At 34.9% G+C, this 15,360-nt stretch overlaps 1 protein-coding gene across 1 annotated transcript in view; it reads right to left on the bottom strand.

Annotated features, from left to right (window-relative positions):
- Positions 1-3,154: 3,154 nt before the first annotated feature.
- The window catches only part of cadm2b (cell adhesion molecule 2b), a 134,797-nt gene continuing 122,591 nt past the window's right edge, over positions 3,155-15,360 (bottom strand). The window contains exons 6-9 of the mRNA XM_073817367.1: positions 13,249-13,386; positions 6,468-6,629; positions 4,227-4,317; positions 3,155-3,374 (exon numbers count right to left, since the gene is read on the bottom strand). Coding sequence (XP_073673468.1) covers positions 3,155-3,374; positions 4,227-4,317; positions 6,468-6,629; positions 13,249-13,386 — 611 coding nt within the window. The remainder of the gene's footprint in view (positions 3,375-4,226; positions 4,318-6,467; positions 6,630-13,248; positions 13,387-15,360) is intronic.

Genomic DNA, 15,360 nt, shown 5'->3' on the forward strand with positions numbered 1-15,360 from the left:
TAAATATTTTTTTCCACAATGATGCCTCTTGTATACCGTCTTATTATCTTTTGGGAGAAGCCTGTGTCATTTCCGGTCAAAAACAAATCTGGTTGAATAAAAGTAACTTTGAGTCAGAATTTGCTAGGGGTGTGAATAATTTTGGGCTTGACTGTAGATGGTTGAATATAAATATTTCGACTTCATGACTAAAAATTACCTGAACTTAGAACCAGAAGGCTTAGCTAGACAATATTGACTAATTTACAGTATGGTTATGAATAAACATTCATATCTGTCTACTCCGCTTGGTTACACCAATATTACACATTTCTACCGTTGATAAACAATACAAAAAACAGACGTCACATAGGGCTAAATGCATAGCATTTCAATAAAACTGCTACCGTTACAGCAGCTTGAAATATGAACGTACATGTGTAATTTTATTTAATCTGTGTTATTTTAATGTTTCGTTTTTTGACCTAAAACATATAGACACTGATGTTGATGTCTGCGTTCAAGTGGGCTTAAACAGATCACCCTTTACAGCAGATTTAGTTCACAAACAACTGACAGTTTTGACCTAAATATGATTTTCAGTTATAATAATTAATCCTAAAATTCAACATTAGTAACTTACTTTTCACAGCATCAGTCGCGTGCGCGCTGTCACACGATCTCCCGGTTCTTACTTGTGAATTCAGTTCACTGGAAACTCGCTCTAAATGGATCATTTGAATCAGTGAGTTGTCGACTCGAGAACAGCTGCAATCGGATCATTCCAATTCATGAATGAATCGTTTGGTGCAGATTTGCAACCCAATTTAAAGGGGCCATCAGATGCAAAACTAACTTTTACATGTTGTTTGAACATTAATGTGTGTTGGCAGTTTGTGTACACAACCACCCTACAATGATAAAAATCCACCCAGTGGTATTTTTTGAATCTTTAAAAGTAATATCCCCTTTTTAAAATCAGGTGATTCTCAGCTTCTTGTCTGTGACAAAACACATTGACATGAGCGCCTTACCTTAGACCCGCCCTCACCGAGCTGAAACTGTCCGAATATGATCCCTATTGTGTCGACTCTCATTGTGTCTCGACTGAGGTGTTTTTATGCATTTTTGCCAAGGGCCTTTCTTGATAGTGTGCTTGTTGGCAAGTTTCGATGATAAACATGGCTAAATGCAGCTAAAAGTGGCTAAATGCGGCTAAAGTAAACATTACAGATTGTAATCCCTGAACAGAAAGGGGTGGGGCGAGCAGAGCTCATTTGCATTTAAAGGGCCCATGCGATAAAATGAGCTGATATTTTGCAGAGCTGATTTTGACAAGGTAAAAGGGTGTTTTTTTTACACTACTATTGAGAATTTTTAACCAAAGTAGATTAGGTCTTTTCATTAAGACCTTAAAGAATCATATGAACTTGTGGAAAATGGGCATCCGATGACTCCTTTAACAGGTTCATTAAAAAGAATCAGTTTGTTCATGAATCATACACCGCTTCTGCGTCTCGGAGCACATGATATATTATAAGGAGTAACGATATGTTTTATGAAATGTAGTGAAGTAAAAGTTCGATCTTATGCTTCGGAATGTAGTGAAGTAAAAAAATAGTAAAGTAGTAGTAAAGGTTACTAAAAATAAAACTACTCCAGTAAAGTACAAATACTTGAAAAATGTACTTAAGTACAGTAACGAAGTAATACTAGTTTGTTAAGGTCCACCACTCAAAAATTCTAAAATTTTTAACCACAAATGCTCATGTTGCACTAGTTTGACTTCAAGCATTACATACTAACGTTGGAAAGGTCATGCTTGGTTAGTTCTTCGTCTGTGTACTCTGTTTCAAAAAGTATAGGGCGAAAAACTCCTTATTTTCTCCTCCAACTTCAAAATTGTCCAACATCATCCCCACTGAAAAAAACCCTGCTAAAACCAGCCTAGGCTGGTTGGCTGGTCTTAGCTGGTTTAAACTGGAAGTAGCTGATTTTAGCAGGTCAGGATTGTTTTAGCTGGTTTTCTCCCAGCCTAACCAGGTAAGACCAGTCTAACCAGCCTGGCCAGGCTGGGAAAAATGGCCAAAAGCCCTCTAATACCAGCCTGCCGACCAGCTAAAAATAGCCTGGTTGACCAGCTAAAACCAGCTAACCAGCCTAGGCTGGTTTTAGCTGTTTTTTTTTCAGCAGGGATTGTTTTATCTTTTTTGTAAAGGTGGTTTGACTTTCTTTGCACGTTCGCTTTGTTAACACTGGGTCGGTACTTCCGCCTATGTCAAGTGTGACCTTTTCAACATGACTATGTAATGTGTAGAGTCAGGCTAGAGCATGACCAAGCCAAGAAGTATATAAATGTAGCTTTTTTTTTTTTTTTTTTTTTAGAAAATGACTAATCGTTTCACTTGATAATACCTTATTCCTTGTAGAGCCCTTTGAAGCTGCATTGAAACTGAAATTTGGACCTTCAAGCCATTGATCCCCATTGAAAAACCCTGAAATGTTCTCCTCAAAAACCTTAATTTCTTTTCGAATGAAGAGAGAAAGACATGATCTTGGATGACATGGGGGTGAGTAAATGATCAGGGTTTTTTTTTTTCTAAAGTGAGCTAACCCTTTATCCTGATTCATTTGTAGATCTTCGACACTAGTGAAGATCTTTATTTTGTGTGTCTGTCTTGTTAATGTGGGCAAATAAATCTGGGGCAATGGAAAGGCATGGAGAGCTGTGGGCTCGACTTTCAAAAGGCGTCTGTCCATAAAGGCCCCTCCTGTTGAGACAAAAAAAGATTGCTGTTGGGCCTATTAAAAAGCGATGCTACGAATCCGTCTCTGTCCCAAGCGCTCTGTATCTTTCTTCCAATTTTAGCTTGACAAATGTTATCCGCATTAGCAGTGGACCCTTAATTGTGTCTTCCTTTCTTGCTTTACTTCCTGTTTTGGAGAACCAACTTATCATTTCTGGCTCCGTCTCACTTTGGTGGCAAATACTGCAGCCACCAGCAGTTTCTGCTGTGTACCCTCAACACACAAACCCCTGGTAAACTAGGCCAGGAGGAGTTTATTGAGTACGTATGTGTGTTTTGATGCGGATTACGATGGATATTAACATAAACTTTCACAAATAAAATAAATAATGAGAACGCATGAGAATATAACAAATAAACTCATGGATTTATTGCCCTCCAGAGGTTACGATGACCCAGAAGTACTTACCGTACACATACAGTGTAAATTCATCCCTGTTGGTGCCGAGGTGGTTGCTGGCCTCACAGCGATATGTGCCGTTGTCTGTTTTGTTCAGTGTGGTTATGATTAGATCTCTACCCTCCACAATCATTCGTTCAACATCGGGAAGCTCACCTCCATCTTTTGTCCATAAAACTGGCTCAGGCCTGAAAACAACAGAGCAATTTAGCTTGAGGCCTCAAAAATGTACAGGTTAAAATCTCTGAAAATATTGGTATGTCTGAAAAAAAAAAAAAAAAAAACATCAAAATGCTTGTAATGTTGTAAAGATTCACAAAGCTGTGTTTTTTATGTATATAAATAATTAGATTTTAAAGGGTCTTTTTAAGCTTTATTTTGCCTTCAGTTCCTTTACACACATTGTTGCAAGAAACTATATAATTTAATTTATAGGATACACAGATTCCCAAAACTGCAAGAAATATTAAAATATTTAATTAAAATATTGAATTTTGGATACAGTGCCAGAAGATGATAAATGCTAATTTATGTAGATTTCTATTTAGAGTATGTTTCTTGGCTTTAGTAAGTAAAAAAAAAAATCATTTTGTTTAACTCTCTTAAGCTATTTTTGAACGCAAGAAAGCATCTTACATAAACACTCATTATTGAACTCCTATTGTAAATATATGAAAAAAAAAAAGAAGACGAAGAAAATCCCAGTTCCTTTAATCTGTTTAGGGCATAGGTCTAGTAGGCTGGTGGCAGAAAAGATTTGTCTCTCATTTTGTTATCATTTCTGCTCAAGGAACTTTTTACGGTTTTGTCCTCTACCTCTGAAAGGTCATTCTAAAAGAGTTACAACTGTCTCTAGACGATTATATGACTCACTAAATCTCTCCCAAATATCACAATCTGATTTAGTATTATTGCTTTTTTGTTCTCGGCATGCAGATAAGGGCCGCCTTGAGACGTGATGATTCTGCAAGTTCAACTTCATAAGAGACGCCGTATTCAAACAACTTGCATGTAGGTGATTAAAAGCAAGCTGCACTTACAGTGGGTTGCCTTTGGATACACACTCCAGTTTGAAGTATTGTCCTTCCTGAGGTACTATTACTGAGCGCACAATCTCTACCTGAGGAGGATCTGTGAAAAATACAACAAGAACACAATATAAAACAAAAGGCAAAGCCAAAACACAAAACATAACAAACACATACAAAAAACAACAACAACAACAACAACAACACAAAGCAAAACACAAAACAACCAAAACAAAAACACAAATACAAAATAACCAAAAAAACACAAAGCAAAACAAAAAAACAAATAACCAAAACATAACAAAAACAAAACACAAAATAAAACAAAAATCATAAAGCAAAACAAAAAGGCAAAAAGCAAAATAAAAACACAAAACAAATACAAAATTAAAACATAAAACAACCAAAACATAACAAAAACACAAAATAAACATAAAACACAAAGCGAAATAAAAACAAAAACATAACAAAAACACAAAAACAAAAACACAAAGCAAAACAAAAAGCAAAATAAAAAGACAAAACAACAAGCATTAAAAAAACGAAATAAAACAAAAAGCAAACAAAACAACCAAAACATAACAAAAACACACAAAAAATGCAAACAAAAAGCACAAAACATAATAAAAACGCAAAAAAAAAACAAAGCAAAACAAAAACACAAAAAAAACAAAAAGCAAAACAAACCACAAAACAATCAAAACATAATAAAAACACAAAAACCAAACAAAAAATACAAAGCGAAACAAAAACACAAAGCAAAACATAAAACCACCAAGCATAACAAAAACACAAAATAAAACAAAAAGCAAACAAAACATCCAAAACATAACAAAAACACAAAACAAAAAACACAATAAAAAAACACAAAACAAAACATGATAAAAATGCAACACAAAATGAAACAAAAAGCAAAACGAAACCACAAAACAATCGAAACATAACAAAAACACAACAAAACACAAAACAGAACAAAAAACATAAAGCAAAACAAAATCACAAAATAAAACAAAAAGCAAAATAAAAACACAAAACAACCAAGCATAACAAAAACACAAAATAAAACAAACACAAAATTAAAGACATTAAAAACAAAAACATAACAAAATAAAAACAAAAACACAAAGCAAAACAAAAAGCAAAATAAAAAGACAAAACAAAAAGCATTTAAAAAACATGAAATAAAACAAAAAGCAAACAAAACAACCAAAAATAGAAACAAAAAACACAAAACATAATAAAAATGCAAAAAAAACCAAAGCAAAACAAAAACACAAAATAAAACAAAAAGCAAAATAAAAAGACAAAACAAAAAGCATTTAAAAAACATGAAATAAAACAAAAAGCAAACAAAACAACCAAAAATAGAAACAAAAAACACAAAACATAATAAAAATGCAAAAAAAACCAAAGCATAACAAAAACACAAAAACCAAACAAAAAACACAAAGCGCAACAAAAACACAAAGCAAAAAGCAAAAAGCAAAAAAAAAAACCACCAAGCATAACATAAACACAAAATAAAACAAAAAGCAAACAAAACAACCAAAACATAACAAAACCACAAAAAAATAAATAAATAATAAAACACACAAAACAATATGTGAACATGATAAAAACGCAAAATAAAACAAAACAAATAACACAAAATAAAACAAAAAGGAAAACAAAACTACAAAACAATCAAAACATAAAAACACAACAAAAACACAAAACAGAACAAAAACATAACTCAAAAAAGGCAAGAAGCAAGTAAAAACCCAAACAACCAAGCATAACAAAAACACAAAATAAAACAAAAAGGACATCAAAAACATAAAACATAACAAAAAAACAAAATAAAACATAAAACACAAAGAATAATAAAAATGAAAAACAACCAAAACACAAAATAAAACAAAAAGCACAAAGCAAATAAAAACATAACAAAAACACAAAACAAAACAAAACAAAACAAAACACAAAATGTAAAAATGTATAAGGAAAAGTCACTGTGAATAGTATATACGCATACAATGAAATATTGTAAACTTTGTATTGTAATTTGTAAACTTTGTATTCTATTGTAAATACTGTAAATATTGATATTTTTACACTACTGCAAAACATTGCTAAATTGTGGTTACTGTACACACAGCACTGTCTCTGCCGTTCTTTAAACAGGTGCTGGCAGACATTTAGTTTCAGCTGATCTGAGTGCAGTTTTCATCAAACTAGAGTCAGGAGGGAAACTGATCCAAAAATATGACTCACAGTGGACCTCCAGTACTTCTGTAACCTGGTGCGGCAAGGAGCCCAGAGCTATGTGCTCTACCACGCAGGTGTAGGCTGCTCCATCGTCTGTCCTGTCCACCTTGAGGTGTATAGTGCTCCTGACCGTGAATGACCTCCCAGTGGCGTTTACCTCCTTCTGACCTGCCAGAACACAGCCACAAGAAAACCTTTCAAGCTCATGTTACACATACAGTATAAACAGGTGCTTCATTTAGCATTTCATGCATTAGAATTCTTAAACTTTCTGTGGTACTCAAGACTGTAACAGTATATCGATTTATACCATCAGTACATCGAATGTGATTGGCTAAGAGGAGTGCAATATTCTACTTATATTGGAACTCCAACCGTTTCACCGTTTTGTATCACTCAGCTCGTGGCTTTTCTCACAGCGAGTGTCATGGCGGACACTCAAATCCACTATAATCATGAAATGAGAGTTTTTTTCAGGTGAGAATGTACTTGTTTAGACTTTAAAGATGCGGTTTGTTAATAAAGATAACGTCTATTTGAAAAATTTGCTTTGACATTTTTGGAGATGTGAGCTCCAGGGCATTTTTGAATTAGTAATAGAGGCTTTTGCCTTTTGTTATACTGTCAACTTGACAAATCTGTTGAGTGAATAATTCAATAACTTGCTTCTCATTTTCTAGTCTGCTTAGGATGAATTGCTTGTTGTATTACTCATTTAAAAGTGACATTGGATGAAAGTTTCCTCTAAATAAATAACTGAAAATTTAACTCACTCATAAACACAATCACTTGTTCGTTCCTGAATGAAATAGTGTTTTTGAACTAATCGTTTAAGCAATTTTTTTTTGTTTTATAGATTTAGATTACTGCAGTAACAGTGCAAATAGCATCATACATTTGAGAAATACCATGAAAGAAAGCTGCTGTTCGAACTTTCAGTACGACTGCTTTTGCAAAACAATCTGGATAAACAAGAATTTTAAATGTAACTTACATTTCAGACACAATATTGACAGCTACTTTTTACTGTTTTTTTTTTCCGCCAATGAAAATAGATCCAAATTAAATCAAAGCAAACAAAGTTTACAAAAGTGACTCAATCCCACATTAATGTGTATTTTTGAACAAATCAGTTGAGTTAATGATTCAACAACTCAATCACAGTCACTCATTCCGCTCCTAAATAAATTTCTTGAACTAATCGGTTAAGTGAATAATTCAATGACTTACTTCTCATTTTCTAGTCTGCTTAGGATGAAGTGAATAATTTGATAGAATTCAATAACATTATTTTCCTATTTTCTGGATGAATTGTTTGTTGTATTACTCATTCATTTATTACTCATTGGATAAGTCTCCACTAAATAAAAAATAAATAAAATTTAACTCATAAACACAATCACTCGTTTGTTCTTGAATGAATTAGTGTTTTTGAACTAATAGGTTAAGTAAATGAATTAATGACTCACTTACGAAATCAATCACTTGTTTGTTCCTGAATGAATGAATGTTTTGAATAAATGATTCAAATGACTCACTCATACAGAGTTATATGTCGCCACCTACTGGCGTAACAATGAAAACGGCAGAAAGAGTCAATGAAAAATCACAAAGAGTGACGAATATGCACTTTTCTGGAAAGCTGCTGGCCAGTCCCCATACTTTCTCATTCACGTTTTTATTTATATTTGATTCCCTCTCATACTATCTGTGATCGTACAGGTATTAGCCTAGCAGGAGCAACATGAAATTTCTCAGTTTGCAGAAAAGTTTTTGTTTGCAGTCACACAGAAGAACAGCAATCCTAATACTATACAGCTCAAAACATTGTCCCTTTCGGCCTGGAATTTATTGGAAAGCCTGTGGAAATGTGAAGAACAAAACATCATTTAGAGCTTGTAAGGAATCCTTATAACGTCTGCGAGAGGAGCAGCACAGAAAGAGATCGAGAATCAGTAACCAGAGACAATAGCAGTTAGAGCCATGTCTGCGTACTGTGAAAGCCCTGGATCAACGGCATCATGAATAGCTAAGTAAAACATCACCCCGGAGGATTGCCTCCAGCAAACATCTGACTACACATATACATGCATGAACTGCCCGGATAAAACTTGGGAGTATCTCTCTTTTTCCCTTGATGCACGCACAGTAAAACGCTCAGAGCATCTTTGTTGTTTTGTTGTCCTTGCTTTTTTAATCCAAATCTCATTTTTGTTGTCTATTCAAAACATCGACGGAACACTGAAGAAAAACACTGAAATTGCAAACCTATTTTACTTCCGTAATGTGCTCAACTGGTAAAGCACTGAGCTGGGAACACAAAGGTTGCAGGTTCAATTCCCAGGAAACACTAGTATTAATAAAATGCGTTTCCTGAATGTGCTGTGGATTTAGCACCTGCCACATGTAATGTAATGCATTTCCACGTGAAACAGGATGATGTGAGCCGAAAAGGAAAGTCATTTTAGAGGTGAAGCAAACTATTACCTTTTGATGCAAAAAAAAAAAAAAAAAAAATGTGTTGCTTGGAAATAAAGTGCTCTTGTGATCATTCACAATAAGACTAATATTATGTTAAGTATGCTGATTAATTGAGTGCATATATCAATATTAGTGGAAATTAATGAACATCACATTATTATTACAAAATATGCAAGAGTTATGTGTTTCTGTATGAATTTGGGCCCATGCTGATACTCAATATGATGAATGACTGGTATATAATTTCATATACAGCATCTGGGGATAAACAACAAAAGTGTTGTTGCTAATTGCTGTGGAATATGGTGCAGTGTGATATCTGGTCAGTGGTGTGAGTAACTAAGCAGCTGAAATCACATCTCTCTCTCTCTTGTCTCTGTCAGCACTAGCATCAGTCAGTCAAACGCACCCTTTGCAATGCCTGCAGATGCATGCTATCATTTGACGCTTCAGGAAGATTGATCACCTTTTTTTGAAGATGAACTAGACTGCAAAGAAATGTTGCACAAAGCTTATTTTCAAAACGATAGTTCGCCTAAACATAAAAAGTCTATTTTAATGTCATTTACTATGCCTTTAAAGCAGCGGTATCAAGTGGGTCGGTAAAAATGCGTCATTTAATACCAATAATATAGTCGTGTGAATGACTTTTATTTGGTTTAATCACTCTAATGAGTGTATCTTGTTTATTTCGTTCACTCCGATGAACTGCAGACAAGTCCCAATCTGCTATTTCTCACCCTCCTCCGGAACAGACCTCTGTAACACTTCTGGTGTTTAGATAAAACTCTTGCAGTCAAAATCCATTACATTTCCTCAGAGAAGAGCTAGAAAAATACATATTGTAGTTAGTTTTTTTTTTCATTTTTTATTACATTTTGATGTTGCCAGTGTTGCTAAGAAGCTGATTTGTGTTACTAGGATCTAGGTGCTTTTTGTGCATTCCAAAGCTGTTGCTAAGGTGTTCTGAGTGGCATGGCAGATGGTTGCTAGTGTATTCTGGATTGTTGCATACTAGCAAAAACCCCCCCCCCAAAACTCAGGTTCATCCTTTAATGTAATTCTAAGATTTTTTTTTTGTCTAATTGCAGGTCTGGTCACTTAGAAACGTAACAGCACATTTCTTCTTGCTAAACCGAATGACTGAAGGTATGATTTACATTGAGTATGGTTTACATAGTCCCTACAGTATCTCACAAAAGTGAGTACTCCCATTTCAGCAACCATTTTAGTGTATCTTCTCAAGGGACAATACTATAGAAATGAAACTTGGATATATTTTAGAGTAGTCAATGTGCAGCTTGTATAGCAGTGTAGATTTACTGTCCTCTGAAAATGACTTAACACACAGCCATTATTGTTAAAATAGCTGGAAACAAAAGTGAGTACACCCAAAGCGATAACAGCATTATGTTGTTTAACCATGCAAAGCCACATGTCCTATTCATCATGTTTTTGTCTACTTGACAGGAGCATACAAAGTTGTGTATCTTGTATTAAAGCAGTTAAAATTAGGTGTTTTAAATACAATTCTCTCATACTGACCACTGGATGTTCAACATGGCATCTCATGGCAAAGAACTCTCTGAGGATTTGAGAATTAAAATTGTTGCTCTCCACAAAGATGGCCAAGGCTATTAGAGGTTCAGCTGATCATTCGTTCTGTGCATCTGGTGCAGAACCTGGCTCAAAAAACAGATGCATGAGTGCTGCCAGCATTGCTTTAAAGGTTGCAGAAGTAGAAGGTCAGCTTGTCAGTTCTCAGACCATATGCCTCACACTGCAACAAGCTGATTTGCATAGGCATCGTCCCAGAAGGAAGCCTCATCTCAAGCTGGTTCATAAGAAAGCCTGCAAACGGTTTGCTGAAGACAACCTGTCCAAGAGCATGAAGCTACGTGATTGCAGGCAAACGTGCCATATCATGTCTTCCAGAAAAAATTTAAAAATGTTGCGCAACCCAATCACCATAATGCTGTGTGCACTCCAGAAGCTAATTTTATTAATTGTGTGAGTAGTTCACATACAAATTCAATGCAAAGACACAAATTTGCATGGGGTGATGCGAATTGGGCATTGCGAGTTCATGAACGTGTGATATTTGCCTCAATCGCTTCTTCCGCACAATTTAAAAAACTCAGGTGGAAAATTTGTGTAACGTAAGTAAATGTGAATATTTGCTTTGTGCGCAAAGAAAACAAAAATACATTGTGGTACTCTTGTGAACGCACGTAGAAGAGTGTGTGACACAGAAGAGAAGAAATTGTTGAATTATTTTTGTTTTCTCGTAGCTTACTAAAGTTATGATTGCACCACAGATGTCACATGGACTATTTTAACAATGGCCTTACTAACTTTCTAGGTCTTGAATGTTTCAGTTGCATTGCTGTCTATACAGGGTCAGAAAGCTCTTGGATTTCATCAAGAATATTTTAATTCATGTTCCGAAGATAAACAAAGGTCTTACGGGTTTAAACGACACGAGGGTGAGTAATTAATGACATAATTTTCATTTTTGGGTAAACTAAGCCTTTAAGAACAAATGAAGTACAAATTTAGGTACAAATTAACAAGTAGCTACTAAGCCCCTGCTGTGAACTTCATGTCCCAATTTAAGAAACACCTTAGGAATGGCTGGTGCAAACCCATCCAGATGTTGTAGAACAGCATGAAAAGCAAGTGACAGATTGGCCCAGAGGAAATTAGTGTAGTATATTTAGCACAGTTCTAGATATAGTAAACTGCATCTAAAAAAGAATCATAAGCAATCCCCCATGGTAAATACGCTCTCAGGAGATCATGGATTTGTGCTGAAGTTTTAAGAGTTGCAAGCACAGCCCGCATTGAAAGTCCTGTCGACGGCAGCCAGTGTGTCCATCAATGTGACCCGTTCCACAAGCTTTCGTATCTCCCTGACCATCCTAAAGTGAGCAGTATCGCACCATGTTACATATTCTGTTTGGGCCTGCGTGCTGGTCTCCAGAAGCACATCCAATCCGTCTCACAAGATCAGATCACAGAGTGAGATTCCTTTGAATTGGAGTGAGTGACAGGCGGTCCGGCTGTGATGCTCTGTTCCCGCGTGCCACTGGCCTTTAAGTGCGGCTTGCGTGAATGCCATCTCTGAGTCGGGCCTGTCTGACGGAGTCTCAGGCCATCAATCACCAGCAGATCAGCCGACTGGGGCTTCTGCCCGAGATGTGCATGTCTCAGCCCTCAGAGGGATGTCTGGGGTAACATATTGGTTAAAGTTGAACTGATGTGTTACCGTATGCTGTGCTATCGTATGGACAATGGACTGACTGAGAGATGCAATTTCTTATAAAAAAATATTTTCTGTTTGATAAGGTACATTGTTCAGACAAATATGTAGTCCTATTTTAAAATGAAGATTTTATTTTAAAGGGGTCATCAGATGCCCATTTCCCACAAGTTCATATGTTTCTTTAGGGTCTTAATGAAAAGTCTATACCATACTTTGGTTAAAAATTCTCAATAGTAGTGTAAAAAAACAGCCTTTTACCTTGTCAAAATCAGCTCTGCAAAAACTCATTTTAAGACATGACCCCTTTAAATGCCACCTAGCTCTGCTCGCCCCGCCCCTCTCTGGGATTATGAGACGCAATGTTTACTTTAGCCGCACTTAGCGACGAAATGTGCCAACAAGCACATTATTAAGAAAGGCCATTCACAAAGATGCATAAAAAAACCCTTTATACTCACTTCTGCTGTGGTTGAAGCTGTATCAGGAATGATTTGCACGAACATAGAGCATTTGTCGATCGGGATCAGCACGTTGCTTTTAAAACGAAAGTAACGTTTTCCTCTGCATTTCCAGTAAATAACGACTACACAAACTACCAACACACATTAATGTGCAAACAACATGTAAAAGTTAGTTTTGCATCCGATGACCCCTTTAAAAACAAGGTAATTTTTTTAAAATGGAGACTTTAAAATGCTTATTTTTTTCTTTTCTTTGAGGTTTGCCATTGTCCCGGACACATCCAGACATTCCCACCTTATAAATAACTAAAAGATCTGTAGATCTGACTGTAACTCAAACATTGCTTGTAAAACCAGTTCTGTCCATGCACATTAAACTGGGATAGCAGAAAGTATTTAAACAAAATGATTCAGGATTAGAGAATACTAAGCAATACTGCTGTGAGACGCTTTGTAAAGAGCTGCACAATTCTGGTGCAAAGATGCACATTACTCACCATGTACCACTTGCACACTGACAAAATGTGCAACTGTTCATTGCACACAATCAGCTCTAGGGTATCCGGGGGGATTTGTTTACCTTGCACCTCCTTGTCGTTTCTGAACCATCGGATGTCAGCAGCCGGTTTGCTGCCAGATGTGGTGCATGTCAGTGTGACGTCCTCCCCCTCCTGGGCAGGTCTCGAGAGGCCTGTGATTTCTGGTTTCGCTGGAACACCTGATATACAAACAGAGGAGGAGGATTATAGGCAGTGCTGATGGAAACATGCGTAATTCTACGATTTCAGTCATAGATGGGCTCAGCCGCCGCCTGAACATGATGTGGTTTAGAGGACTATTTCTTGCCTGAACTTCAAATGTTGCTTGACTGACATTTTTTTTTTAAATAGAAAACATGTTTGCCTTTTTATATATATGTTTGCCAGTAGATATATATCAATACAGTGGCATATTCTGCTGCATGGTATTTTGTGATTTCATAGGAAAAGGAAGCATTTGTTGAGTGATAGAGATGGAGAACGTGAATGAGTTTTGGACCATTACCATCGTCTTTTCTACATTAAATCAAACCACCAACCAAAACTGTGTTAAAGTAACACACAAGAATAGGTGTTAAAATGAACAAATTAGAACACAAACTTAAGATTTTTACACATTCACATGTAAAACGTAACATATAGTGTGACAAAACCACTTATTAAACTTGCCTATATAATGTTATACATCCAATAATAATGTAAAAAGATGCTGAAAAGAGTCTGAAATTGTCACAGAATGGATTACAGACTGTTTACAGAGAAAATAAATAAATAAATAAATAAATAAATAAATAAATAAATAAATAAATAAATAAATGCACAGATAGGTTTTACATTTATAACGCAGAGTCAGAAGTTTATCCGTCTGTAAAAGTAATCCCAGCACTGCTGGAGAAACAAAACACAACAAAAACAAACAAACAAACAAACAAACAACAACAACTACTGTCTGTAAAGGTAATATGAACAAAACAAAGCTATTGTCTGTATATAAAATAAATGTAAAAGTAGTCCCACTGTTCATTGATCAAAACAACACAAAAAGTAAAAAACAAGCCATCAAAAATGACAATTTTTTTTTTGCAAAGATACTTGTTTACAAAGAAAAAAAAAAACAATAAAACAACTATTGTCTGTAATAGTACTAGTAAACAAAATGTATACAAAAACAGTATATAAGCATAAAAAAGCTATCCATCAATATTGGATGATTTAAAACAAAAACAAGACAAAAAACACATACACATCAAAATAAACCTATTGTCTGTAAAGTTGAATATAAAAATAAGGTAGTTCCACCACTGTTGGATGTTCGAAACAACACAAAACAGAAAAGATAGAAAGAAACAAACAAACAACAACTATTGTCTGTAAAGTTGTATATAAAAATAACATAAAAGTAGTCCCACCACTTTTGATTGATCAAAACAACACAAGATGAAAACAAACACGTGAGCAAACAAACAAACAAACAAACAAACAAACAAACAAAAATGACAACTACTGTTTGTAAAGGTACTTGTTTACAAACAAAACAAAGCTAAATTATTATAATAAAATTATATTATAAAAAATTCTGCTATTTATACTGTACTACTTATTGCAAATAGTGAAAATGAACTGCAACTCAGTATTGTAGTACATTTTAAAACAGTAAGCAAACATAATAACATATTGAGTGTAAATTATAATTTTAATTTAATAAATGGATGCTACCTTATTGCCACCTTATTTTCAAATTTGTCTATTATTTCCTTCAATTTTATATAAAATAAGTCCCTTTCCGAAGTGACATTGACATTCGAAAAAGGAGAAAAAAAAGTTTGGCACAAGGTGGATTCAAACTTGAGTCGATTATCAATCAGACAAACAAACAAACAAAGAACTACAACTAATGTCTGTAAAGTTGTATATAAAACTAAGGTAAAAGTAGCGCTGCCATTGTTGGATGACCGAAACAATGCAAAACAAAGAAAGAAACTAACAAACAAAAACAACAAATATTGTCTGTAAAGTTGAAAATAAAAATAAGTTAACAGTAGTCTCACAAGTGTTCAATGATTAAAAAGATGTTTATAAACAAATAAAGAAAACAATATCCCATTATTGTTGGATGAATTAAAAACAAACAAACAAACAAACAAACAAAAAAT

Source organism: Garra rufa, chromosome 14 (assembly GCF_049309525.1).
Source record: "Garra rufa chromosome 14, GarRuf1.0, whole genome shotgun sequence".
In the NCBI taxonomy this organism is placed as follows: Eukaryota; Metazoa; Chordata; class Actinopteri; order Cypriniformes; family Cyprinidae; genus Garra; species Garra rufa.